The 21262-nt window shown below is 47.5% G+C and overlaps 1 protein-coding gene across 1 annotated transcript; it reads right to left on the reverse strand.

The window, feature by feature from the left end:
• Positions 1-37: 37 nt before the first annotated feature.
• On the reverse strand, positions 38-17865 carry LOC115536861 (suppressor of tumorigenicity 14 protein). The gene is made up of 15 exons (XM_030348284.1): positions 17686-17865; positions 17016-17084; positions 16212-16434; positions 14830-14972; positions 12609-12706; positions 12155-12264; positions 10537-10670; positions 9583-9687; positions 9312-9422; positions 7847-7960; positions 5596-5715; positions 4802-4985; positions 2858-3129; positions 2095-2231; positions 38-1042 (listed from the first exon to the last, which is right to left on the reverse strand). The coding sequence occupies exons 1-15, from the start codon at positions 17810-17812 to the stop codon at positions 875-877; spliced, it is 2115 nt and encodes a 704-aa protein (XP_030204144.1). The 5' UTR covers positions 17813-17865; the 3' UTR covers positions 38-874.
• Between the last annotated feature and the right edge of the window lie 3397 nt (positions 17866-21262).

The raw sequence follows: 21262 nt of genomic DNA on the forward strand, positions 1-21262 counted from the left end.
GCTCCGTCTACTCTCAAACTCTGGGGACTGAAACTCAAGGTACTTCCTGTCAAAGGGCTCTGCTTAGATTCTAACATTATAGAAAGGATCCCTACAGAGAAGTACAACTTTTCTTTACCCTTTGTTTGATCTAGTCCGTTTTTCATTGTGTCTAACCCAGTCTCGCTCAAGGAGAAGTCTCTCTATTGGGCTGCTCTCTCCAGCTCTCAGTCACACCTCCAACCTTCTCCTGCAACCACTCCGCTCTCGCGAGACTTGGTAGGGCACAATAGCAAACTGACTGGATCAAGCGAAAGGTCAATAGAAGTTTTTTCCTTTTCATGGATCCTTTCCGTGAGAACATAGCCTGTCAGTGGTCACCAGGCCCTTCGGCCCAGCCGTGTAGGATTCAAACCACAGCCCGTTCCCACCTGTTTAATGGCTGCAGCCCTCTCCCTCAAAATCGGATTTATTCTAAAAGTTGTTCTCCTCATTTTTCCATTTGACCCAAATTCTCGGAAAATAGGGTCCGGGTTGAAAAATCCAGAGGTTTCCTTTAAGATGTCGGTTTGTTTGTCTGTTTTGCCTGACTATCTGTCTGATTGTCTGTCTGTCTGTCTGTTTCAGTTTGCCTGGATAGGCTATCTTGATTGTCTGTCTTTCTGTCCTTTTAAATTTGCTGACTTTCTATCCAGTCTGTCCGTCTTGTCTGATGGCCTGTCTGTTCTGGCTGTCTGTGTCCGTCTGTCCGTCTTTTTGCCTGCTCCTGCTGTTTCTGTCCTTTTATCCGTACGATCGGTTCTGTGCATCTCGGTCTGTGTGTCCTGTCCGGGTGTCCGCCTGCCCGTCTCTCTCTCTGTGTTCCTCACACGCTGGTGGCTCCGCCCGGTCCGTGTCACACTTGACCTCTGGTTTGCTGCTGGATCCAGTCGGCGAACTTGATCACCTGGGTGTAGACCCCCGGGCGGTTCAGCCGGGCGCAGCCCTCCCCCCAGCTTACAACGCCGGCCAGGAACCAGCGCCGCCCGCGCTCCACACACACCAGGGGCCCGCCGGAGTCCCCCTGAAACACACACACATACACACACACATATACACATATACAGAAACACACACACACACACACACACACACACACACACACACACACACACACACACACACACACGCACACACACACGCACACACACACACACACACACACACACACACACACACACACACACACACACACACATATACAGAAACACACACACACGCACACAGAGACATACACAGAAATACAATCACACACACACACACACATACACTCACGCGTGCACACACACACACGCACACGCAAACACATACATATACACACACTCACAAACACACACACACACACATTAACACACACACACACACACATACATACATATACACATGCGCACACTCACAAATGCACAAACACACACAAACACACACACACACAGACATAATTACGTATACCCATAAACACACTCACACGCATTCACACACACATACACACACATACGCACACACGCACACAGAAACACACACTCACACACACACCCATACACATATACACACACACACACACACACACACACACACACACACACACACACACACACACACACACACAGACACATAAACAGAAATACAGACACACACACACATACACTCACACGTGCCCACACACATACGCACACGCAAACACATACATATACACACACTCACAAAGACACACACACACACACACACTCATAAACACGCACACGCACACACACACACATACATATATACATGCGCACACTCACAAACGCACAAACCCACACAAACACACGCACACATGCACACACCCACACAACCACACACATACACCTGGTAAGTCAGACTGTATAAAAGCCTCCTCTAAATAAATAAATATTAATGTAATTTTATGTTTCTATCTCTCTCTCTCGCTCTCACACTCTCTCTCTCTCTCGCACTCACACTCACACTCACACTCACTCTCACTCTCACTCTCACACACACACACACACACACACACACACACACACACACACACACACACACACACACACACACACACACACAGACACACACACACACCTGGCAGGCGTCCACCCCTCCCTGGAGGTTTCCAGCGCAGAGCATTCTGGGAGTGACGGCGTCGTCGTACAGCTTGTTACACGTGTTCCTGTTGATGATCTTCACCGGCGCCTCCTGCAGCCGCGCCGCCAGCTCCCCTGGAGACCCTCCCCACAGGGACACGTCAGGGACAGACAGCATGGACCCCCACCACCATGAACCCCCCCCCCTCCCCTCAGGGACAGACAGCATGGACCCCCATCACCATGAACCCCCCCCCCCCTCAGGGACATACAGCATGGACCCTGTGAGAAAGTGGAACCCCTTCTCACTGTCTCTCACACTCAAAAACATTGTTTATTTATTTCTGGAACTTTTTTGAAGGAAATAAAACTCCTTTTTCCAAACGGAATTGCCACCCCTTGTTTTTTTTGCCCCAATACTCGGGGTGACCACGTCGGTCCCTCACAGACCTCCATCACCATGACCCACTAGTAGCTCTCTTGAAGGCCCCCCACAGAACCCCCCCGCTCCCCGGGACATACAGCATGTACCCCCATCACCATGTACAGCCATTATCACAACCAGCAGACCACCTGGGCAACTCGTTTGAGGTTCTACACAAGGTTCTGTTAGTATTTCAGCCTCTGTGCTCTCAGCGTTCTCCTGTCCATCGGTCCTCTGCTCAGGATGAGGTCCTCTGTTACCCCTGTCGGGCGTACGCATGTAAAAAAGACAAGGTAAACGCCGCTTCTAACACTGTAGAGGAGAAACAGCCTCTCACCGTCCTCCATCAGCACGCCCCAGCCGGTGACGTAGCAGCTGGTGGCGGTGCTGAAGGTGTGGGAGGGCGCGGGCACGCAGACGGGCTGCACCAGGTCGCTGAAGAACACGGGCGCGCTGAGCTCCAGCAGCGCCAGGTCGTAGTCCGAGGTGAACTGGTCGTACTGGGGGTGCAGCACGATGCGGCGGATCGGCCGCGTGGCGGCGCCCGCGTTGCCCGTGCTCATGGCCCGCAGGCCCATGAAGGCTCGCCAGGACCGGGGGTCCGAGTACCTGGGCAGGACAGGTGGTGAGGCCCGGTGCATTGTAGCCAGCTCTGACCCTCCCCTCTGGGAGGACTTATTTCTCCCTCCACCGGGTCGGAGGTACAGGCTGCCCAGGGTAAGGTGCAGTAGGTATACAGGTCCCTATATTCCTAAGTGTTACAATTTGACGGTACTTTCAAACAGCACTAAAGCGATTTATTTTTCTAAGAATTTAATTCAAATGGAATAGACTTTTTTTAATGAACAGCAGTATTTTATTTTTTTGGTTTGTATTTGGTCATGTAGTTTTTTTCTAATGTCTTTATACGTTGTATTGTGTCTGCTGTAAACCAAATATCCCTTTTGGGATAAATAAAAGTACCGAACTGAACTGAACTGGGCACAGAGAGGGCCTTGGTCTCTCCCCCATAGAGGGGCAGCTCAGGGGAACTGGTTGATGAACGTATAGTGGTACAAGCCCACGGTGGGGTCTACATTCTGAAGCCCTATTCTGAACTGTTGGATGGTGGCGCCGTGGAGACCTGGCCACATGGTGGACCTCAGCTTGTTTTTGTTATTGTTCAGTATAACTGACGTCAGAGCTGGAGATGTTGATGATGCCAACTGTTTTCAGTTTGATCCCCTTTGTACCTAGACTTAAAGCTAGCGTATCTAACCATAGAAATCCCAGACCTCCCTTAAAGGCCTCCCTCCAAAGCCATTCCCCAGAAACAGGTTACTAGTAGTGCTGTCAGTTAAACGCGAAATTAACGGCGTTAACGCAAACCAATTTTAACGGCGTTAACTTTTGTTATCGCGCGATTAACACATTGTTATTATTATTTTTTTTTTCTTTGGCTCAAAACAAAGAAGCAGTAGCCTGACTGCTATGTTCAAGGCAGTATGTTTGTATGTTCATCGTTTAATTGCAATTGGGACAAAGAAATCAAGGGATATTTAGAATAGAAAAAAAATTGCGATTAATCGCGATTACTCGTGAGTTAACTATGACATTAATGCGATTAATCACGATTAAATATTTTAATCGCTTGACAGCACTTGTTACTAGCTCACTGGCTCTAGCAACCGGTCTGCTAGCCTTATGGCAGATAGCCAGGTAGGAGGGTTAAAAGAAAGTTGCTAAATCTTTTCTTGCTTCTCCAATTGTGATTGTATGCTTTGTCGGTAGCCTCAGTCATGTGATAAAGGCCGATGACAGCAGAATCCTGACGCCTTGTTCACAATACTTTCGTCCGTCGACAGATGACCGGGGTCTTGTCTGACGTATAGGGGACTAGTCTTTGTAGACACATACTGCAGCGAATCAAATCGCTTCCCGCTACAAAGCCGATGTGTGGATATGACTACAAAAGATTACACAAACAGGTGACTTAAAACAATATATAAAAAAATATATATAACGGCCGGATCTTTCCTGCTTTTTCCTGCTTGTTATTGCAAAATGGATCCAGTAGACGCGTGGAGTGTATTTGCATAACAGAGATCTGATTGGCCGACAGATCCGCTGCTTTGACGCAGGCCACGGAGCCGAATGACGGACGGACCCACAATGCATTTCGCGAGTACCCCATACATCGGGCGCTCGCGAAATGCATTGTGGGTCCGTCCGTCAATTCGGCTCCGTGGCCTGCGTCAATGAGATCCGTCCACGGACGGAGGTATCGTGAACAAGGCCTTACTTGATGGCGTCCGAGTCCTGGAAGCAGTGTGCGGCGGAGATGAGCCAGCGGCTGGACACCAGCGAGGCCCCACACACGTGACCGTAGCGGTCCATCTGGAGGCTGACCTGCCAGGGCCACGAGCCCACCCCTGCATCAGCACCCCCCACGATCTTAGAGCGCTTTCTGGGTCTGGTGCCACAGCCTGGGAAGGGGGAGGGAGGGGGAGAGAGCCGGAGGGAGGGAGCAGGAGAGGGGGGAGGGGAGGGAGCAGGAGAGGGGGGAGGGAAGGGAGCAGGAGAGGGGGGAAGCCCAGCTTTTATCAACGAGAGAAGAGTTCGATAAAAAGATCACAATAAGAGGGACTTTTGCAAACCGATCAATAAAAAGAAAGACAGAACTAGGACTGCAAGCAGTCACACGCGGTGTTCACAGCCGGCACACCGCCTATCCCAGCCTCCGCCCTTTTCAGGTGTAGTAACATTCCCAGACCAAACCATGCCTCCGGCAGGGGAGGGTCCATGTTATCTCTCAGGCACCGAATCGCACACTCACGCAGTGTTACAGAGTGATCGAGAGAAAGAGTGAGGTAGAGACAGAGTGAGGGTACTGACTGATGTGGCGATGACAGAGTGAGGTAGAGACAGAGTGACGGTACTGACTGATGTGGTGATGACAGAGTGAGGTAGAGCCAGAGTGAGGGTACTGACTGATATGGCGATGACAGAGTGAGGTAGAGCCAGAGTGAGGGTACTGACTGATGTGGTGATGACAGAGTGACGGTAGTGACAGTGTGCGGGGAGCAGATTACTGACCACAGCGCTGCTCGTCAGAGCCGTCGGAGCAGTCCTTGGCTCCGTCACACTCGGGGTTCAGCTTGTTCACACACTTCCCGCTGGCACATTTGTAGGACGATGGCAGACAACCTTTGTTGTCTAACGAAGGAAGGATTAAAAACATGCAGTTAACTAAGGTGTTTAGGAAGTAGGAAGTACATATCTATGTGAATAGTTGGCTGCATAAATATCTATGTGAATAGTTTGATATAGATACATATCTATGTAAATAGTTAGATATTGAATGACGAAGACACAAGGACAACACTAACACATCATTGGGCATTTCCTCCTTTTTAATAATTGCATTTGGGGGTACTACTAGAATAGGGTTACATGCCTCTATGTTAGAAATACCCCTTATTTAAGATCCCGCTCCAACCTCGCTTCACATATTCCAATGTGGTACCGCCCCCCTCTAGGTGGCGCCTACAACCAATCTGGCTGAGGGACCAAAGCTTTATAGAGTATATTGGAAGACAAATTGATTTGTACTTTGAAACCAACACTAATCAGACAACAGTCAAATTATAAATTTCACAGTTTCCGAAGCCTGGAAAGACGCCAACCCAGTGTGGCTCTTAAAGATCGATCTCACTTCTAAGTAATGACCTTAAGATTTTATGTAAAGTACTGGTGAGGAGGTTGGAACCAGTCGTGCCTCAAAAAGTCAATTTGGACCTGAGTGGATTGGTTCAGGGTAGACAGGGCTTCCACAATACAAGGAGTTTGCTCAATATTATATTTTCGAAAAGTCTGGCCTCCCTGACCACTCTATCCTGTCGTTGGACTCAGAGCAGGCCTTCGACTGTGTAGAGTGGCAATACCTATGTGATGTCCTGCAGAGATTTGGTGTGGGTGTACATTTTCTCAGATGGGTTCAGCTTTCGTTCACCAACCCACAAGCTGAAATACTAACTAATGGACTTGTGTCAACACCATTTAGGCCTCACCGAGGTACGAGACAGGGCTGCCACCTTTCTCCCTTACTTTTTGTCCTGGCTATTGAGCCACTTGCCATGGCAATTCACAAGCATCCTGTCATTACAAGAATTAATGTCTGAGACGTAGAATATCGTATCTCGCTGTACGTGGACAACGTAAAAAAGAGAAAACACTACTGTATTCGGCAGATAAAAAAAAGCTTCTTAAAAAAACCTTATTAATTGGTATGAGGTTAAAAGGTGCATTGCTAGTTCATGGGAAAAATTATCTGTGGCATTTCTGAATGGTTAAATGGAGTGACTTCCTATCTGGTACTGGAAAAAATAAGTTATTTCACAAAAAACAGGATCGATCAAAGTTTTTTATAATTTCCTGGAAAATGAAAATATACAAAGTGATAGTGGGACTGATGAACAGATTGGATTGTTATTGTTATTTTTTTAAATCATTTATCTATTCATATTTAATGATTATTCATTATTCTGTAAAGCCTTGCTCATGCCAAATGTTAGTATTCGATTGTATCATACATCGACATGGATGCAGAATTTGTGTTACATTTACATACATATATCCAATTTCCATCTGGGTTTTGTGTTAATTTAACCTGTTGTGTTTATTTTGTTGTGGGGAGGGGGCTGGGGGGTTGATGTGCTTTGTTGTTGTTGTGCTTGTCTATGCTGTAAAGGAAATAAAAACCCAATAAATATATATTTGAAAAAAATAAAATAATATATTATTCTCACACTGTTCATTTCGGCAAAACCAATTTCAGCGTATTTCAAAAACGGTCTGATCTGAGGCCCCCCTCCCAAGTAGCCCAGTCAGTTGTGGTTGGTCAGCACGCCCTCTCTGTTGCTGTTCCCCGGGTCACCGGAGGGGCGACCTCTGCACTTCAGCACCACTGGCTGACCGTCACACTATTACAGAAGTCTGAGCGCACAACAGCTGTTTCACACACTTATTGATGGGTGTTCTCAGTGGGCGCAAATACTGCCCCTGGCTCGGACTCCGATTTTTCAAGCTTTGCAGACGTACACCATGTATACATACGTCATATAACAGTCTTAAGGAAGGGGAAAATTCGAAAAAGCATGATATCACCCCTTTAACATATTTTCCTTGCAACCATACTTCTTATCATACACCTTTAAGTGGTGTGAGGTGTCTAGTAGTCGTATATCCTAACCACAGGCCACATACAAACTTAGAAGAGGAGGTTCCAGTGAGATATGAACTATGATATCAACACCATAACCACATAGACATGACAGATCCCACTCACTGGCTTTGCTGCAGTTGAGCTCGTCACTGCGGTCCCTGCAGTCCAGCACTCCGTCACACACCGAGGACTTGGGCACACACACCTTGTTGGGACACATATGGAAACACTTCCCACCTAAAGAAACACAGACACACACAGACACACACATGCACACACAGACACACAGACACACACACTGTACTGGCCCGGCATGGTTCGAATGATTGTCTTCAGTCAATGACGCAACATCACTCACACTTTTATTGCCTATCTTGTTTCATATTATAGCCTACCACTTATTCAGTTTGACCTTCAATATTTCCCCTTCTCTGCTCTCAACAGCTCATTGAGAGGCAATTAATTTCATATTAGTCCTGTAGACACATTGGACCATGTTTCACACGGTAAGGTAAAGGAAGCTGCGGTGCGGTAGGGTAGGGTACGGTACGGTGTGGTACTGTAAGGTAGGGTACGGTACGGAGATGTACGTTGGAGTACGATAAGGTACGGTACGGAGATGTACGGTGAGGTACGGTACGGTACGGTAGGGTACGGTACTGTGTGGTACTGTATGGTACGGTACGATACGGGGATGTACGGTACGGTACGGTGATGTACGGTACAGTACGGTACGGTACGGTGTGGTACGGTACGGTACGGTACGGTGTGGTACGGTACGGTACGGTAGAGTACGTTGATGTACGGTAGGGTACGATACTGTGTGGTACTGTACGGTACGGTACGGTGATGTACGGTACGGTGATGTACGGTACGGTGATGTACGGTACGGTACGGTACGGTGTGGTACGGTACGGTACGGTACGGTGTGTTACTGTAAGGTACGGTAGAGTACGTTGATGTACGGTAGGGTACGATACTGTGTGGTATTATATGGTACGGTACGGTACGGTGTGTTACTGTATAGTACGTTACGGTGGAGTACGTTGATGTACAGTAGGGTACGGTAGGGTACGGTACTGTGTGGTACTGTATGGTATGGTACGGTAAGGTGTGTTACTGTGTGGTACGGTACGGAAGAGTACGTTGATGTACGGTACGGTACGGTGTGTTACTGTATGGTACGGTACGGTAGAGTACGGTGATGTACGGTATGGTACGGTACGGTGTGTTACTGTATGGTACGGTACGGTAGAGTACAGTGATGTACGGTATGGTACGGTACGGTGTGTTACTGTATGGTACGGTACGGTAGAGTACAGTGATGTACGGTATGGTACGGTACGGTGTGTTACTGTATGGTACGGTACGGTAGAGTACAGTGATGTACGGTACGGTACGGTGTGTTACTGTATGGTACGGTACGGTAGAGTACAGTGATGTACGGTACGGTACGGTGTGTTACTGTATGGTACGGTAGGGTACGGCAGCACGTCGTGCTTAAACTGGCAGTGTAATGCAAATGGTCGCGGCGCGGTACGGTTGGGTCCACAGTGCGGACGGAGGGAGGTCGTGTCAGGGGGCGTACCACAGCTGCCCTCCTCACTGCTCTCTCCACAGGGGGCCTGGCCGAGGCACCGGCTCCCTGGAGGTTTACATTCTCCGTTCCCACAGGACACGTCCCCGGGCTTACATGACGCTGCAACACACACACTCAAAGTTACATATAAATACACTTTACAAACGCACACACAACCCCACACATTTGTTTGTCCTCCGATTATTGCCGGTTATATACTCTTTGTAACGTATTTTATGACGTCAAAAAACAAAATGGACCAGGACCAGGAGCCACTCACGGCACTTGGTCTCGTCCCGTCCGTCGGAGCAGTCCCTGACGCCGTCACACACCTTCCTCAGTGGGACGCAGCGGCCATCCCCACAGCGGAACTGGCGAGGACACGCTGAGGACCAGAAGACAGACCTAGTCTCACCAAGGAGCCACAGAGGAGAGCTCAGTATTCCTGCACGGCGGCTTGGCATCTTTTTAGGCACAAAAATGATTTGCTTCAGGGACATTAGGGCCATAAGGGGATGGATAGGGTTGATTTACTGGGACACGGGAGGCCCCAGTGTCTTTAAGGCACTTTATGTTTCATCAGGGCTTTAAAAGTCAGGGCAGGGAACATCACAAAACACTAAACCGCATCACTGCTCTGAACCACTACACATGTAATGCTGTGTAATGTCTCTCGCGTGTGGCAACAACTAGAGGACTCATTTAACCAACGACAAACTGCTGTTCCCATAAGCAGTTGTTAAGACGCAAAAAGGTCTTGATGCATCATTGAGGGACATATGGCCCCATTAAGTCAACGGAGCCACCACCAGGTCATGCACCAGACCCTCCATCCTACAGAGGCCTACCGAGCCACAAGCAGTGGATTGGTTTCCACTGGTGGTCTGATCATGAAACAATGAGTGCTGGAGAGAAGTTGGTGTCAGGCCTCAACGTCCTCCGGGGAGAAGGAGTGGTAGAGCAGGTAGAACCCCCTGTGAGTGACAGCCTGAGCGGTAGAGCAGGTAGAACCCTCTGTGAGTGACAGCCTGAGCGGTAGAGCAGGTAGAACCCTCTGTGAGTGACAGCCTGAGCGGTAGAGCAGGTAGAACCCTCTGTGAGTGACAGCCTGAGCGGTAGAGCAGGTAGAACCCTCTGTGAGTGACAGCCTGAGCGGTAGAGCAGGTAGAACCCTCTGTGAGTGACAGCCTGAGCGGTAGAGCAGGTAGAAGCCCCTTGTGAGTGACAGCCTCACCGTTCTCCGTGGAGAAGGAGCGGTAGAGCAGGTAGAAGCCCTTGTGAGTGACGGATTCATCCGAGTGGAAGTGGAGGGTGACTGGAGACGAGTAGATGCGCTTCCTGCTGCTCTCTGACACGGGGTTACACAGCCTGGGAGGGGGGGAAACACTGTGTTATTTGATGGCGCGTTTCCACCGGCGGATGCGGGTCGGTTCGGTGTGCCAAGGTGCGGCACGGTTCGCGTTTCCACCGCCTAAAGTGGGCGGGGTCCGGACTGAGCCGTGATGAGCCGTACTCCTCTCGCAGTACTCCTCCGTTGGGGTACCTAGACGTCTGAAAGGGTGCCAACAAGTTCGAGCTATACACGCCGTCCGTTGATCGGTCGACAGAATCGTCACTTCCGTGCGACAGGGGGATAATAACGAACAAACACAGTACCCTCTATGCATTTTTGGACAACGGCGAAAACTAGGTTTATTGAAGAAAATGTCGCACGAAAGTATGACGTCCTTCTTGGACGTCCTACATTGTTGCTCTTTGTTCATTGTGTTGCGTTCTTCTTTTTCCTTGGATTTATTAGCAGGCTAAACTGTGTTGGGCTGCTATGAGGTCATGATGCTTACGTAGCTGCCGCGGCTATCGCCATCCGGCTTAAACGCCGCCCTACCATAAGGGTACTGTCGGCGGTGAAAACGCAAGTTACAGAGCTGAACCTAACTGCACCTAAACTACTCCAGCTAGCTGCACCGCATCGCTATGTGGAAACAAGGCGATAGATGGTACCAGCGGGGGGGGGGGGGGGCCCTACCTGGTGCTCCAGGGGTGGAGTCCTGACACACTCAGGTTCTGTGGCCTTCTCTTGGTGACGTGGAGGGGCCTTTTCCAATGCGCTTTTACAGAGACCCCCCGAAATGTCGCTGAGAGGCTTTCAGGGGGTCTTCTGTGACAAATCAAGGCTTTTCTGGCCCCCGAGATCCCCTGTATTTGTATTTGTGGTTCGAAGGGTGTGCATTGTTTTTATACCAGGACACCTCTGCCTTTTAATTGAATCATTGTACCGCACCAATGTACCGCACCAACCACTAACTCACCAATAAAAAACCCTCGTATAATACTATCAACCCAAAGTTCAACCGACAACATGAGGTAAAACAAGCTCTAAGTAATGTGAAAGAATACTGAAATTTCAGCTGATGAAATCCTTTAAAGCAAAAGTAATTTATATCTAATCATTGTTGGTAACTCTATCATGAATAAACGGGGTGGCCTGTGGTTTATATCCTTAATCATATAAATAATAACCAATATAACATTGTCTTCCAGTAGTAAGCGAGATGGATATTATTATATTCTATCAATATAAGTCGAAACTGGAATAGTGTTTACTTGGAGGTAAAGGTAAGGGGAGATCACAGAGTGAGACACTGTGGTAAGGATTTATGATTCTTGTCAATGATATCAGGCTAACCAGATTCTCTTTTTGTGAGGGCCTTGTGTGCCTTGCTCATGAGATCCGAGACTAAAGTAATCATTGTTGCCCGTTGACTTTGTGTGCCAGGATGGTTTTTTTGGGGAGGGATTTGAACCAGCGATGGTCGGATTACACCGCTGTTCCTTCTCTTTTTTCTACGTACTTAACACCTCTGATGTCCAGCCAATCCTTTTCACAGCCATCCGAGGACGAGGAGTCCTGAATGTCCAAGGTTACTATCGTCACGGAGATCAGGTATCCTGGCAACGGAGCCTGGAAGTGACACCGGCGGGGAGAGCAGAAAGAGGGCTAAACAAACGCACACACTCACACACACTCGCGCACACACACACAGATAGTGTGATGAGGTTAAACTAAACACTAACACAACACAACGTCGCTCAATCGGCTTGAATTAAATGTTCTCTGAATGTATCTTTTGTTCACTCACATGCACTCACACACAAAACAACACACACGCACACAAATAAATACAATGTCGTGCACATAAACACATGCACACATCAACACACAGCCACAGCCAAAACCACAAACCCACACCCCCCCATACACACACACACACACACACAATCAGACACCCACTGTCTCTGTCTTACCCGTATGGTCCAGGAGCAGTCCACGTTGGGGGGGTAGTGGGCTGGGTAGTAGGGGGAGGTAAGGGAACCGTTCCAGGAGGATATTGACCCTCCACAGCCTGCAGGGGGAGGCAAACATCATATGTTGATCGCTACCACCGCAGACACACACGATCAACACACAATCCTCTGAATACCAATAAATCAGTCAACTGTAATGTCTGTATTAAGTGTGTACGTGGGTGGGATTTGTTTCTTTGAGTTTCTTTTTATACCTTATCCCTTCACCGATGACCATATGTGTCTATATGTATGTGTTTATGGCTATTTTGATGTGTTTGTGTGTGTGTGTGTGTATATTTCTATGTGTGTGGGTGTAATTCATGTGTTTATATATCTTTATTTGTATGTGTTAATGAGAGTGGGAGTTTATGCATACCTGTTTGTGCGTGTGTGTGTGTGTGTGTGTGTGTGTGTGTGTGTGTGGTTGCGCGTGTGTGCGTGTGTATGAGGGGCCTCCTGGGACAGAATTCATACTTGGACTTACACACACTATTATAATCTTGCATATACACCAGTATACTCCTACACACACACTATTATACTCCTTTTACATGCATGTATGAGAGAGTATAGTAGTGTATGTGAGAGAGTATAGATGTTTACGCAAGAGAATATAGTAGTGTGTGTGAGAGTATAGAAGTGTGTGTGAGAGAGTTTGAATGAAACGGAAGTGGGTTTGAATGAAACAGAATTGAGTTTGAATGAAACAGAAGTGAGTTTGATTCCTCAGTTCCTGATTGGCTGACAGAAGAGGCGGTAGCTTCTGGCGTTCAAAATAATGCGCTGTCATTTCACTCTGGAATTTCCAGCGATTCTGTTAAGCTGCGTTCGCAACAAAATTTGGTTGCTTGTTCGCCTGAGTTTGAGAGAGGCTTCCTCTTGTGACCGGCAATTCATTCTCAACCATGGCCAGTCTCTACGTCATGTGGAAGTACCAGAGACGTCAGAAAAACAGACGCAGTCGTTTAGGATTCATAATATCATCCGCTCTATAAAATATTCTAATCTAGAACACTCCGAGAGCTCCGGAGGGAGGATCTGGAGCTCTATATCTAAATAAAATGAGATATAATATATTGATATCTGTATAATATAATATATAATATAACGGCCAAAAGCTGTGTGCGCCTCCGGACGATATCATGAATCTTAACAACTGCGTTGGGTTCTCAGGAGTCCGCAAATGTCAACAATCCCTTACTCCTCCCTGTCCTGGTTCAATTGTAATGAACACAGAAGAGGCAGTGAATGAAGTATTGCTTAGACAGCGACCTATTAGATAGATACCACCGCTAATAAACCGTTGGAACACACACAAGACGGGTAACCACGATAACGCCGGTAACCACAACAAATCCTGTGAAGCCGAAACCCCACGAGAGCTCCCCCGCTAAGGCCCGCCCCAAACCCTGTGACTCTACAATATTATATTATAAAGATATCTATAGATTATATCATCTTATAATATTTACATATAGAGCTCCTGGACTCACGGCGGAGCTCCGGGAGGTTTCTAGATTAGAATATTTGATAGAACGGGTGATATGATGAATCCAAAACGGTGGCCATGGTTGAGAATGAATTGTCACAAGACGAAGCCTCTCTCAAACTCAGGCAACCACGCAAACAAGCGACCAAATAATTTTTTGGTGTGAACGCAACATAACAACATTGCTGGAAATTCCAGGATGAAGTGACAGCGCAGTATTTTGAGCGCCAGAAGCTACCGCCTCTTCTGTCAGCCAATCAGGAACTGAGGAATCAAACTCACTTCCGTTTTAGTCAAACTCTCTCACACACACTACTATACTTTCTCAGACAAAATACTATTCTCTCTCACACACACTACTTTATTCTCTTGCATAAACAACTATACTCTCTCACATACACAACTATACTCTCTCACATACACAACTATACTCTCTCACATACACAACTATACTCTCTCACATACACTACTATAGTCTCTCACATACATGACTATAGACTTGCATGCATACATGTAAAAGGAGTATAATAGTGTTTGCGTATGGGTATAGTGGTGTAGATGCGAGATTATAATAGTGGGTGCAAGACCAAGTATGAATTCCGTCCCAGGCGGCCCCTCATACCTGTGTGTCTATGCGTGTGCATGTGTGTGTGCGTGCGTGCATGCGTGCGTGTGAGGTCCAGCTCAGACCTGCTTTGGGGATGGCCTGGAAGTAGGCCTTGAAGACGGCCCCGTCCCTCTGTCTGCTGAAGGAGAAGGTGACCAGCATCACGTTGCCAGAGGAGGTCAGCTTCATGACCGGAGACGACCCGGTCATGGGCATCCCACACCACCTGGAAACACCCCATACACATCACACATACATCATCAAATACACGCAGCCCATCCAAAATGCCATGCTAAGTGCCAGTCTATCTCTGATGAAGCCGATATAAACAGTATGCTCTCATTTGAGAAACACCCAAAGATCAGTCGTTTCTGATTATCATGGAAGGTAAAGCATGTATTTCCAGTTACATTGTGCAGTCTAAACTCCTTTAGGAACCAATTTGATAGAAACAACCATTTTTTCAAGAATCAGTTTAGAGCAGTTATTGAATTGAATAAAAGCATAGGAATATACATTGTCTCCCTTTAGAGACATCCGTGACCAAACAAATCAAACTACTTTTCTCTTTAATATCTGACATGAAGGACCATTCATGGAGGACTACGGGTTCACAAAGAAGCATTCTGTGAGCGACCCTATTCCCTGTTCTTTGAGCGGCCTATTGCTCTTCAGTTCTTCAGCAGACAACCATTGAGTCTTTATCAGAGAGAGAGCATCTGACTGAATCACTTAGGACATTGGAGCATCAAACCTCTCTGCCTGTTGCCCACTACACTATCCCCAATATTATACCCTGAGCATACACTGTACTTTATGTTTTATAGACAAGCATATTGGATGACTGTTCTGTTTTGGCTTGGAGGCATTTTATATCTACTGTATATTTCCCATATTATATATTCCACAAATTCTAAACTCTGAAAATACGTTGTGGTATATGCATTTTATATATTCCTCATATCTATTCCTGCTGTCCCTATGTTCATATTGTTAGTGTTGTTTAACCATTTCTTTTGATGCTGTATATTTTGTTGAGGGTTGATTGATAGTTCTATTCTCCAGTGTGAGGTGCATCTGTCCTGAGCGAGAACAGATCCTCTGCTCTTGGACCAGTCCCCACCCACCGTACCCCCACCCAACCACCCATCAGGGAGTACCCCCACCCACCGTACCCCCACCAAGCCTACCCCCACCTACCGTACCCACACCCCACCCATCAGGGAGTACCCCCCCTGAGTGCCCCCACCAACCGTACCCCCACCTCCCATCCACCGTACCCACCCAACCACCCATCAGGGAGTACCCCCACCCCCCACCCATCAGGGAGTACCCCCACCCACCGTACCCACCCAACCACCCATCAGGGAGTACCCCCACCCACCGTACCCACCCAACCACCCATCAGGGAGTACCCCCAGCCACCATACCCCCCCCCCCCCCCCCCCTGAGTCCCCCCACCCACCGGGCGATGATCTTGTTCTGCAGCGGCAGCAGGAAGTCGTAGGCGGACAGCTTGTGCGCGGTGCAGCTCCCGGGCGTGGCGCCGGCGTGCAGAGTGAGGACCACCAGACGCACCAGGTGGCCCGAGGGCACGCGCAGGCGCCACTGGTAGTACGGCCGCTTGGGGCTCACCAGGCTCAGCGTGCGGTTGTTACCGTACTTAGCGTACAGGTCGAAGGACATGGCTGGGGTGCAGGGGAGAACCTAGGTTATTATCATCAGATAGATAGATAGATGGATGGATGGATGGATGGATGGATGGATGGATGGATGGATGGATGGATGGATGGATGGATGGATGGATGGATGGATGGATGGATACTTTATCGATCCCCATGGGAAATTAAAAGTCCCAGTAGCATAATGACATCACACACAGCACACATACAACACAAACAAGCTGATAAAATAAAGATACTAAAGTTAAATATCCACAAGAATGTAAAAAGAGAAAGCACGAAACGCTTGCAGGATAAGGATAAAGGATAAAGTCTGGGAACCAGCGTTAAATATGGACAATAAAAGAGAATAATGTAAGTACGTTATTATTAGTATACTACATCCTGCAGATTATTATTATACTTCATCCTGATGCACTGCAGAGCATCTATTGTACTGACCATAGCATCAAGCTTATCACACAGAGGGCTCACAAACACGGTACTCCAAGCCTAGCATCAAGCTAATTTCAAAGACGTGGCTGAGGACAAGCTATTTGGTCAAATAGACCGAAAGTTTGACTATTTTTGAGTTCGTGTCTGCTCACCTTGGAAGCCAAGCTGCCACTTCCCACCCTGGATGCTGTTGGGGTTTTTAAATTTGTCTGCCTTGTCATCTGAGTCGAAATCCTCAGGGTTCAACCCTGTCCATGTTTATAAGAATAACATCAACGAGGGGTTCATAGTTCAACAGTTTCAGAGTGTGAATACAACTGAATAAGGCTTTGTATTGGATCCATGTGTAATGGCAGATCCTGTGCCCTTGAGATACAAAGTTGTAACATGTCGGCTGTCCGTCTATAGGACAAGGGGATGCTCAAACCAGTATCTTAAGCAGTGGTCTTCAGAAGGGGCTTGCCTCCCAATAGGGGGTCGCAGCAGGGCGGGGGTTGAGGGATGTGGGGATGTGTCACTTTTGTTAACATGGCAATGGGAAAGTATTTATTACAGAGACAGTCTGGGGCCCCCTGTTATGAAGTGTGTGAGGGTAGGAGAGAGAGTGTGAAAGGAGTTAACATTGCATTGCTTATTGAGGGGAGGAGAGTGTGTAAAGGAGCTAACATTGCATTGGTTATTGAGGATAGGAGAGAGAGTGTAAAGGAGTTAACATTGCATTGGTTATTGAGGATAGGAAAGAGAGTGTAAAGGAGTTAACATTGCATTGGTTATTGATGCGTTCATGTGTTGATGTGTCGGCCATTAGGTGCTCTTTCCTACCGAGCAGTTTCAGCATCTCGTCGTCACGCTCCAGCAGGTAGCGCTCCTCGTTGCGGCTATCCTTGAGTTTGTTGCTGCCTGGCAACCGTCGCTGTGTCCGGGCGGGGCTCCATCTCCGGATCGCCATGGCAACATCATCCGGGGCCGAGAACTTGCTCCAGTAAAATACATTAAGCCCTTCCGCTCCTTCACTGTCACACACAGAGCTCACAATGATGCTATGCCCACACTAGCATCAAGCTAATCTCACACACACAGCTCACCGTGATGCTACCCCAACATAGCATCAAGCTAATCACACACAGAGCTCACCGTGATGCTACCCCAACATAGCATCAAGCTCATCACACACAGAGCTCACAATGATGATACTCCCACACTAGCATCAAGCTAATCACACACAGAGCTCACAGTGATGCTACTGACACACTAGCATCAAGCTAATCACACTCAGAGCTCACGGGGATGCTACTGACACACTAGCATCAAGCTAAACACACACAGAGCTCACAGTGATGCTAGTGACACACTAGCATCAAGCTAATCACACACAGAGCTCACAGTGATGCTACTGACACACTAGCATCAAGCTAATCACACACAGAGCTCACAGTGATGCTACTGACACAGGGGTCATCCCTATGTTCCCAGGTCCTACTTGCCCCTACATCATCTCTCTCTTTTTTTCGTAATGATTTCTACGAAAAAAAGATTTGCTCACAGGGTCCTATGTTCCCCGGTCACACAAAGGGGGGAACATAGGACCCGGGGAACATAGGACCTGGGGAACAAAGGACCCGGGGAACATAGGTACGCTCCCCTGACACACTAGCATCAAGCTAATCACACACAGAGCTCACAGTGATGCTCACAATGATGCTATTGCTTAGCATTGAAAAAGTACATACTCTAACATATATAGAGTTGACTAAAAAGAGGCATAAAAATCATCTTTTGGAAATTGATCTTAATACCTTAATTAAACAAATGAGGAATAATCCAACCTATAAGGACACCAATTTTCTTTGTGAATGAATAATATATCGGAAATAGATAAATGTTCTCCATTTAAATACAGGGTGCATAAATATAGACACCCCTATGTTAAATTCCCATAGAGGCAGGCAGATTATTATTTTTTAAAGCCAGTTATCTCATGAATCCAGGATACTATGCATCCTGATGAAGTCGCCTAGGCCTTTGGAATTAAAATAGCCCCACAGCACCACATACCCTTCACCATTACTAGAGATTGCCATGGTTCTTTTCAGTTAGCCTAATAGCTGTTAGTTAACCTAATGATTTCTCAATGCAAATCAAACCAGCTAATAGGCTAACTGAAATAAAACCATGCCAATCTCTAGGTATGGTGAAGGGTATGTGATGATGTGGGGCTATTTTATTTCCAAAGGCTAAGGGAACTTAATCAGGATGCATAGTATCCTGGACCCATGAAATAACTTTAAAAATAAAAATCTGCCTGCTTCTATAGGAATTTAACATAGGGGTGTCTATACTTATGCACCCTGTATTTTAATGGAGAACATTTATTTAATTACAATACATTATTCATTCACAAAGAAAATTAGTTTCCTTAAAGGTTGTTTTTTTCCTCATTTATTTAATTAAGGCATAAGATCAATTTCTAAAAGATTAATTTTTATTACTCTTGTTAGTCAACTTTAGTATGGGTGCCTAAACGTATGCCTACCACTGTCTACCACTGGACTTCGCCGAGGCAAATACTAACCGGTTTCTAGGCCTCCGCGTCGTCCATTAATTCTTGATAATGGACACCTCGTCGGGCATTATCCCTTACATAATGGACACCTCGAAGGGCATTATTCACTCAACTCTGATCGGCTATTGGTTTTTATCAAGGAATGAAGCCACTACTACTACTACTACTACTACACACACTAGACAAACACTAGAGCTTTCAGTGTACCTGAAAGCAGTGATTCCTGAGTATAGGTAGTAGGGACTCCAGGGGGAGGCCTGGTAGATCTGGGTGAACTGTGAGTGGAGAGAGAGAGAGAGAGAGAGAGAGAGAGAGAGAGAGAGAGAGAGAGAGAGAGAGCGAGAGAGAGAGACAGAGACATAATATTAAACAATAGATGTGACGTCACATTGCTTTGTGTGTGTGTGTGTGTGTGTGTTCATATGTGAGTCTTTGTGTGTGTGTGTGTGTGTGTGTGTGTGTGTGTGTGTGTTCAGGTGTGTTTGTGTATATGTGTGTGTGTGTGTGTGTGTGTGTGTGTGTGTGTGTGTGTGTGTGTGTGTGTGTGTGTGTGTGTGTGTGTGTGTGTGTGCGTGTGTGTGTTCATGTGTGTGTTCATGTGTGTGTGTGTGTGTGTGTGTGTGTGTGCGCTGCTATGAGCAGCAGCACAGAGCTCCTTTGTGAGTGTGCCCCGGACCCAGGGGTTGTGCAGGGTGCTGCCCGGGTCACCCAGCTGCTCACCGAGCACAGCCAGGTAGCAGACCAGCTGACCACCTTCACCTGCAGTCCAGACCACAGAGCTGACATCACTCAACCCCACTCTGGTACCTTCTACTCTCCCTTCCTCCCTATGTACCTAACTCTCCCTCGCTCTCTTTTTCCCACCTCCCTCCCTTCCTCCCTCCCTCGATACCTACCACAGTCTCTCTTCCTCCTACACTAGCCCTCAACCCCTCCCTTCCATCCCTAACTCTCTCTCTGCCAGCAGTCCTCCATCCCAGATGTGAGCCCGCCCAGTCTGCCCCACTGCCCTCTGCTGGATCTCTCTGCTCCCCTTCTCATTGACTCCCCACTGCTCTCTCTCTCTCTCTCTCTCTCTCTCTCTCTCTCTCTCTCTCTCTCTCTCTCTCTCTCTCTCTCTCTCTCTCTCTCTCTCTCTCTCCCTCTCTCTGCTCCCCTTCTTATTGTCTCTCCAGTGCTCTCTTGCTCTCTCTCTTTCTAGCTCGCCCTCCCCACTCACCTTCTCATTGTCTCTCTACCGCCCTCTCTCTCTTTCTCTCCCTCCCCACTCACCTTCTCATTGTCTCATTTACATTACATTTACATTTACATTTAAGGCATTTAGCAGACGCTTTTATCCAAAGCGACTTACAATAAGTACATTTGTCATAAGAAGTGCAACAATATATCGCCGTCGGTACAGTAAGGATGTTCATAGAACCAAGTGCAAGTACAACAATCGCTAGGCCAATTCCCTGTGTTACAGCAATGATAGCAGCTACTGCAGTTGCTACACAGTTAAGTACTATAATACAATACAATACAATACAATGTACAATGGTGGCCAGAAGGGGGAGGGTGGCTATGCAGAGTTGAGGTGGAATCTGAAAAGGTGAGTCTTGAGCCTTTTTCGGAAGATAGTGAGCGACTCTGTGGTCCTGAGAACGGCAGGGAGCTCGTTCCACCACTGTGGTCCCAAAACCGAGAAAAGTTGTGACTTTTTTGATCAACCTTTGCTACCTCTTAGCGATGGCGGTACCAGACGTCCAGCTGAGGAAGTTGAGCGGAGGGATCGAGCTGGGGTGTGTGGCTTTACCAATGCTTGGAGGTAGGCAGGGGCAGTTCCATCGACTGCCT

This window comes from Gadus morhua, chromosome 23 (genome assembly GCF_902167405.1).
Source record: "Gadus morhua chromosome 23, gadMor3.0, whole genome shotgun sequence".
Classification (NCBI taxonomy): Eukaryota; Metazoa; Chordata; class Actinopteri; order Gadiformes; family Gadidae; genus Gadus; species Gadus morhua.